Source organism: Procambarus clarkii, chromosome 48 (assembly GCF_040958095.1).
Source record: "Procambarus clarkii isolate CNS0578487 chromosome 48, FALCON_Pclarkii_2.0, whole genome shotgun sequence".
Classification (NCBI taxonomy): Eukaryota; Metazoa; Arthropoda; class Malacostraca; order Decapoda; family Cambaridae; genus Procambarus; species Procambarus clarkii.
In genome coordinates this window covers 20,111,141-20,119,039 of record NC_091197.1, presented here as the reverse complement: position 1 = coordinate 20,119,039, position 7,899 = coordinate 20,111,141, and the positions used below count along the sequence as shown (strand labels likewise).

Genomic DNA, 7,899 nt, shown 5'->3' with positions numbered 1-7,899 from the left:
CCCTCCCCCCTCTCTCTCTCTCTCCTCCCTCCCTCCCCCCTCTCTCTCTCTCTCCTCCCTCCCTCCCCCCTCTCTCTCTCTCTCCTCCCTCCCTCCCCCCCCTCTCTCTCTCTCCTCCCTCCCTCCCCCCCTCTCTCTCTCTCTCCTCCCTCCCTCCCTCCCCCCTCTCTTTCTCTCTCCTCCCTCCCCCCCTCTCTCTCTCTCTCTCCTCCCTCCCCCCCTCTCTCTCTCTCTCCTCCCTCCCTCCCCCCCTCTCTCTCTCTCTCTCCTCCCTCCCCCCACCTCTCTCTCTCTCTCTCTCTCTCCTCCCTCTCTCTCTCTCCTCCCTCCCCCCCCCCTCTCTCCTCCCTCCCCCCCCCCTCTCTCCTCCCTCCCTCCCCTCTCTCCTCCCTCCCTCCCCCCCTCTCTCTCTCTCCTCCCTCCCCCCCCCTCTCTCTCTCTCCTCCCTCCCCCCCTCTCTCTCTCTCCTCCCTCCCCCCCTCTCTCTCTCTCTCTGTCTCTGTCTCTTTGTGTGTGTGTGTGTGTGTGTGTGTGTGTGTGTATGTATGTATGTATGTATGTATGTATGTATGTATGTATGTATGTGTGTGTGTTGGGACCCTGCGAATAACCAGAGAGAGAGAGGGGATGGGGGGGGGTGTAGGTAGGTCAGCAGAGGGCTTTGGTACTGACTGTTTGAGGGAGGGAATATGTGTACCGAGACAGTGGGAGGGACGGGAGTGGGTACTGAGGCCATGAGAGGAATATATATATACCCCATACCCACATGCAAGTGATGGGGTAAAAGGCACAGATGCCCACAATGTGCTCAGAAACGTGAGCTATTGAAGGGTGGGGGGGGGGGGGGGGAAGTGTCCCATCCCATTTGCCCTAAACTCTCAATGTACCACAACAGCTCCCTTGTACACTCTGCCCTCAGCCCCACCCGCAACTTACCCTCTATAGGAGTCATCAAGTTATAATAGCTGGCTCAGGAACAGTTATGAGAGTTTGAGGTGATGTTATCTTGGTGGGTGTGTGTGTGTGTGTGTGTGTGTGTGTGTGTGATGTACTCACCTAATTGTATTCACCTAATTGTGCTTGCGGTGGTTGAGCTTTGTCTCTTTGGTCCCGCCTCTCAACTGTCAATCAACAGGTGTACAGATTCCTGAGCCTACTGGGCTCTATCATATCTACATTTGAAACTGTGTATGGAGTCAGCCTCCACCACATCACTGCCTAGTGCATTCCATTTGTTAACTACTCTGTCACTGAAAAAATGCTTTCTAACGTCTCTGTGATTCATCTGGGTACTAAGTTTCCACCTGTGTCCCCTTGTTCGTGTCCTAACCGTGCTGAAGAGTTTGTCTTTGTCCACCCTGTCAATTCCCCTGAGAATTTTGTAGGTGGTTATCATGTCTCCCCTTACTCTTCTGTTTTCCAGGGACGTGAGGTTCTGCTCCTTTAGCCTTTCCTCGTAGCTCATTCCTCTCAGTTTCGGGACGAGCCTGGTGGCATACAGCTGAATCTTCTCTAACTTTGTCTTGCTTTTAACTAGGTATGGACTCCAGGCTGGAGCTGCATACTCCAGGATTGGTCTTACATAAGTGGTATACAGGATCCTGAACGATTCCTTACACAAGTTTCTAAAAGCAGTTCTTATGTTGGCCAGTCTAGCATATGCCGCTGATGATATTCTTTTCATGTGGGCCTCTGGGGACAGGTTCGGTGTGATATCAACCCCCAGATCTTTCTCTTTATTTGACTCGTGCAGGATTTCACCTCCCAGGTGGTACCTTGTGTTCAGCCTCCTGCTCCCTTCGCCTAATTTCATTACCTTACACTTTCCTGAGTTGAACTTTAGCAGCCATTTTCTAGACCATTCCTCCAGTTTGTCCAGGTCATCCTGTAGTCTCTGTCTATCTTCATCCGTCTTGATTCTTCTCATAATTTTTGCATCATCAGCAAACATCGAGAGGAACGAGTCTATACCCTCCGGAAGATCGTTTACATATATTAGAAACAGGATGGGTCCAAGTACTGAGCCCTGTGGGACTCCGCTGGTGACATCTCGCCACTCAGATGTCTCGCCCCCTCACCGTTACTCGCTGTTTCCTGTTGCTTAAGTACTCCTTTATCCACTGCAGCACCTTCCCTTTTACTCCTGCCTGTTGCTTCAACTTTTTAACAGCCTTTTATGGGATACTGTGTCAAAGGCTTTCTGGCAGTCCAGGAAAATGCAGTCGGCCCACCCTTCTCTTTCCTGCCTAATTTTTGTTGCCTGGTCGTAGAATTCTATTAAACCTGTGAGGCACGATTTACCCTCCCTGAACCCATGTTGGTGGTGCGTTACAAAGTTATTCCCTCCAGATGCTCTACGAGCCTTTTCCTTACGATCTTCTCAGTCACCTTCCATGGTATACAAGTTAGGGAAACTGGCCTGTAGTTCAGTGCCTCTTGCCTGTCACCCTTCTTGTATATTGGGACTACGTTAGCTGTCTTCCAACTTTCTGGTAAGTCTCCTGTTTCCAGTGACCTGTTATACACCATAGATAGTGGTACACTTAGTGCTTCTGCACCTTCCTTTAGTGTCCATGGTGAGATTCTGTCAGGCCCAACAGCCTTTTTCACATCCAGCTCCAGTAGACACCTTTTGACCTCATCACTGGTGAGGTTAAATTCCTCCAAGGTTGCTTGGTTTGCCGCCTCCTCATTTAGTGCAGGGGCTTCTCCTTGTTCTATTGTGAAGACCTCCTGGAATCTCTTTTTGATTTCTTCACACATCTCCTTGTCATTTTCTGTGTATATGTTCTCCCCTATTCGCAGTTTCATCACTTGTTCCTTCACTGCTGTTTTCCTCCTGATGTGGCTGTGGAGCAGCTTTGGTTGGGTCTTGGCTTTACTCGCGATGTCATTTTCAAACTGTCTCTCTGCTTCCCTCCTCACTCTGAGGTACTCATTTCTGGCCCTCTGGTATCTCTCTCTTCTGTGTGTGTGTGTGTGTGTGTGTGTGTGTGTGTGTGTGTGTGTGTGGTGTACTCACTTATTTGTTCTCGCCTATTTGTGCTTGCGGGGGTTGAGCTTGGGCTCTTTGGTCCCGCCTCTCAACTGTCAATCAACTGGTGTAAAGGTTCCTGAGCCTATTGGGCTCTATCATATCTACATTTAAAACTGTGTATGGAGTCAGCCTCCACCACATCACTGCCTAATGCATTCCACCTGTTAACTACTCTGACACTGAAATTGTTCTTTCTAACGTCCCTGTGGCTCATGTGGGTACTCAGTTTCCACCTGTGTCCCCTTGTTCGCGTACCACCAGTGTTGAATAGTTTATCCTTGTCTACCCTGTCAATTCTCCTGGGGATTTTTTTAGGTATTGATCATGCCTCCCCTTACTCTTCTGTCTCCCACTGTCGTAAGGTGCATTTCCCGCAGTCTTTCCTCGTAACTCATGCCTCTTAGTTCTGGGACTAGTCTAGTGGTATACCTCTGAACTTTTTCCAGCTTCGTCTTGTGCTTGAAAAGGTACGGGCTCCAAGCTGGGGCTGCATACTCCAGGATTGGTCTTACGTATGTGGTGTACAAGATTCTGAAAGATTCCTTACACAGGTTCCTGAAGGCTGTTCTGATGTTAGCCAGCCTCGCATATGCCGCAGATGTTATTTTTTTATGTGGGCTTCAGGAGACAGGTTTGGCGTGATATCAACTCCCAGATCTTTCTCTCTGTCCGTTTCATGAAGTGCTTCATCTCCTATTCTGTATCCTGTGTCTGGCCTCCTGTTTCCACTGCCTAGTTTCATTACTTTGCATTTACTCGGGTTGAACTTTATCAGCCATTTGTAGGACCATTCATTCAGTCTGTCTAGGTCATCTTGTAGCCTCCTATATATACTATCATATCGTATACTATCATCCTCTGTTTCAATCCTCCTCATAATTTTTGCATCATCAGCAAACATTGAGAGAAAAAAGTCTATACCCTCTGGGAGATCATTTACATGTATCAGAAACAGTATAGGTCCAAGGACTGACCCCTGCGGGACTCCACTTGTGACGTCTCGCCAATCTGAGACCTCATCCCTCACAGTGACTCGTTGTTTCCTGTTGCTTAGGTACTCCTTTATCCAATGGAGTACCTTCCCTTTCACTCCAGCCTGCATCTCCAGTTTTTTCACTAGCCTCTTGTGTGGCATTGTGTCAAAGGCTTTTTGGCAATCCAAAAATATGCAGTCTGCCCACCCCTCTCTTTGTCTGATTTTTGTTGCCTGGTCGTAGAATTCAATTAATCCTGTGAGGCATGACTTGCCATTCCTGAACCCATGTTGATGCTGTGTTACAAAGTTCTTTCGCTCCATATGTTCCTCTGGCTTTCTTCGCACAATCTCCTCCATCAGCTTGCATGGTGTGCAGGTTAGAGACACTGGCCTGTATTTCAGTGCCTCCTGTTTAACTCTCTTTTATATCGGGACTACATTAGCTGCTTTCCAAAGTTCTGACAGTTTCCCTGTTGCCAGTGATTTGTTATACACTATAGAGAGTGGCAGGCACAGTGCTTCTGCTCTTTCCTTTAGTATCCAAGGGGAGATTCCATCGGGGCCTATAGCCTTTGTCACATCCAACTCTAGTAACAACTTCCTGACTTCCCCACTGGTGCGTGCGTGCGTGTGTGTGTGTGTGTGTGTGTGTGTGTGTGTGTGTGTGTGTGTGTGTGTGTGTGTGTGTGTGTGTGTGTGAGTGATTTTCGTCTGTCGAGCTGTTGATGTCGTCCTTGCGTAAAGCTGGTGACGTCAACTTTACCTGAGAAGCTGATAATATCGTCACCAGTGACGATATTATGGTCACAGTGGGGCAATGTTTCACATCCTGCCATGCCTACTGATTTCTTGTGGTGTTATTTCTGCGTGCAGGTTTGGAACCGGTCCTCACCTTAGTATTTTCTAAGTGTAAATTATTATATATCTCTCCTGCCACCGCTCTAGGGAATGCAGATTTAAAAATGTTAGCGGCTCCATTAATTTAGATGTTTTATTGTTGGGATTCTAGCAACAAAAGATGTCTGCACACTCTCCAGGTCAGCAATTTCTCCAGCTGTGAATGGGGCTGTTAGTGTGACAATATTCCACTGATAAAGAGCACTAGCGTCCTAGAGAGTGTCCTCATTAGTGTGGCATCTCGTGTTTGTAAGGTTCTTGTTATCCAAGCTGTCATTTTTCTTTCAGTTGTGACGGTTACTTTGTTGTGTTCCTTACAAGTTAGGACTTCCGACACGAGTGATGTTCTTATGCTTGCAAACTTGTCACTTGCTAATGATGCCATTATGTTCACATGAGCTGCTTGTGTTAGTGCTGCGATTTATTGTGTTGGTCTTCCTTTTATGGCGTGGAAACCATTCACATCACCCATGTCTCTTAACCATTTTTATTACCTTACAAGTATTTCGACTGAATTCAACAGTCCACTCCTGAAATTTGTCTAGGATATAAGGAAAGGAGCTGGGATATGGGTACAAGAATAGGAACTGGGAAATGAGGACAAGGATTAGGAGCTGGGATATGAGGAGAGGATAGGAACTGGACAAAGGGGTCGGAGTGAAGGAACAGTGCAGGCAGATGAATGAATCGCGACAAGTCTACGGTCACCACACCAACATTTTCAACTATCTCTGAACTCCAACATTTATCATCTAAAATTTCAAGATTCAGGAGACCTCTCCTGCCCTCCTCACAGCACAAGACCAGTTACCTCGCTGCCCGCCACGCTGCCCGCCACGCTGCCCGCCACGCTGCCCACCCCGCAGCCCGCCACGCTGCCCACCCCGCAGCCCGCCACGCTGCCCACCCCGCAGCCCTCCCCGCTGCCCACCCCGCGGCCCGCCACGCTGCCCACCCCGCGGCCCGCCACGCTGCCCACCCCGCAGCCCTCCCCGCAGCCCTCCCCGCAGCCCTCCCCGCTGCCCTCCCCGCGGCCCTCCCCGCGGCCCACCCCGCGGCCCGCCACGCTGCCCACCCCGCAGCCCTCCCCGCAGCCCTCCCCGCAGCCCTCCCCGCTGCCCGCCCCGCGGCCCGCCCCGCGGCCCACCCCGCGGCCCGCCACGCTGCCCACTCCGCAGCCCTCCCCGCTGCCCACCCCGCGGCCCGCCACGCTGCCCACCCCGCAGCCCTCCCCGCGGCCCGCCACGCTGCCCACCCGCCACGCTGCCCACCCGCCGCGCTGCCCACCCGCCGCGCTGCCCGCCGCGCTGCCCGCCAGACATATACATAACAATAGTCCCTGGCAACGTGACCTTCAGAGATCATCAGATTAGTAATGATTCAGTCAGACGAGGCGTCTAGTGCTGTGTTGTGGTGGTGTTGTGGTGGTGGGTGTTGTGGTGGTGTTGTGGTAGGTGTTGTGGTGAGTGTTGTGGTGGGTGTTGGTGTTGTAGGTGGTGTTGTGGTGGTGGGTGTTGTGGTGGTGGTGTGGTAGGTGTTGTGGTGAGTGTTGTGGTTGGTGTTGTAGGTGGTGTTGTGGTGGTGGGTGTTGTGGTGGTGGTGTGGTAGGTGTTGTGGTGAGTGTTGTGGTGGGTGTTGGTGTTGTAGGTGGTGTTGTGGTGGTGGGTGTTGTGGTGGTGTTGTAGGTGGTGTTGTGGTGGGTGTTGTAGGTGTTGTGGTGGGTGTTGTGGTGGGTGTTGTGGTGGTGTTGTAGGTGGTGTTGTGGTGGTGAGTGTTGTGGTGAGTGTTGTGGTGGGTGTTGGTGTTGAAGGAGGTGTTGTAGGTGGTGTTGTAGGTGGTGTTGTGGTGGGTGTTGTAGGTGGTGTTGTGGTGGTGTTGTGGTGGGTGTTGTAGGTGTTGTGGTGGGTGTTGGTGTTGTAGGTGGTGTTGTGGTGGTGGTGTGGTGAGTGTTGTGGTGGGTGTTGTGTTGTGGTGGGTGTTGTGTTGTGGTGGGTGTTGTGTTGTGGTGTTGTGGTGGTGTTGTGATAGGTGTTGGTGTTGTAGGTGGTGTTGTGTTGTTGTGGTGGGTGTTGTGGTGGGTGTTGTGTTGTGGTGGGTGTTGGTGTTGTAGGTGGTGTTGTGTTGTGGTGGGTGTTGTGGTAGATGTTGTGGTAGGTGTTGGTGTTGTAGGTGGTGTTGTGGTGGGTGTTGGTGTTGTAGGAGGTGTTGTAGGTGGTGTTGTGGTGGTGGGTGTTGTGGTAGGTGTTGTGGTGAGTGTTGTGGTGGGTGTTGGTGTTGTAGGTGTTGTTGTAGGTGGTGTTGTGGTGGTGGGTGTTGTGGTGAGTGTTGTGGTGGTGTTGTGGTGGGTGGTGTTGTGGTGGGTGGTGTTGTGGTGGGTGTTGTAGGTGTTGTGGTGGGTATTGTGGTATGTGTTGTGGTGTTGTTGTAGGTGTTGTGGTGGGTGTTGTTGTAGGTGGTGGGTATTGTGGTGGGTGTTGTAAGTGGTGGTGTTGTAGGGGGTGTTGTGGTGGGTGTTGTAGGTGGTGGGTGTTGTGGTGGGTGTTGTAGGTGGTGGGTGTTGGTGTTGTAGGTGGTGTTCTAGGTGGTGTTGTGTTGTGGTGGGTGTTGTAGGTGGTGTTGTGTGTTACCTATCGTTCGTTACGGCTCGTGACCCTACAGCAGCCAAGCTTTAATTACGTCTAGGGATACCACTGCTGCTCTCTAAAGAGCGTCACCAGTATAACCCCTTGATAAGTAATGAGCACATAAATAAAACTCTTCCTTTAGGACTGAGGAATAGATACAAAATATTATATAGATATATATTCAAGACAGTATAATATAAAAACACAGATGGTTAAGTTAACTTATACAACAAATGAAAGTATTGTCATATCACTAAATATAACAAAATAAACTATGGCACAAAATGAATGTAAAGACTTATCTCCCACATGTTACTCTCCTGGTCCCGTATCAGCTACTGAACTCTCGCTCTGTCGCCACCCAC

The 7,899-nt window shown here is 50.4% G+C and overlaps 1 protein-coding gene across 1 annotated transcript; it reads left to right on the top strand.

Moving 5' to 3' along the window:
• Positions 1 to 5,031: 5,031 nt before the first annotated feature.
• LOC138351142 (uncharacterized) lies at positions 5,032 to 6,283 on the top strand. The gene is made up of 2 exons (XM_069302778.1): positions 5,032 to 5,050; positions 5,676 to 6,283. The coding sequence occupies exons 1-2, from the start codon at positions 5,032 to 5,034 to the stop codon at positions 6,281 to 6,283; spliced, it is 627 nt and encodes a 208-aa protein (XP_069158879.1).
• The last annotated feature ends 1,616 nt before the right edge of the window (positions 6,284 to 7,899 follow it).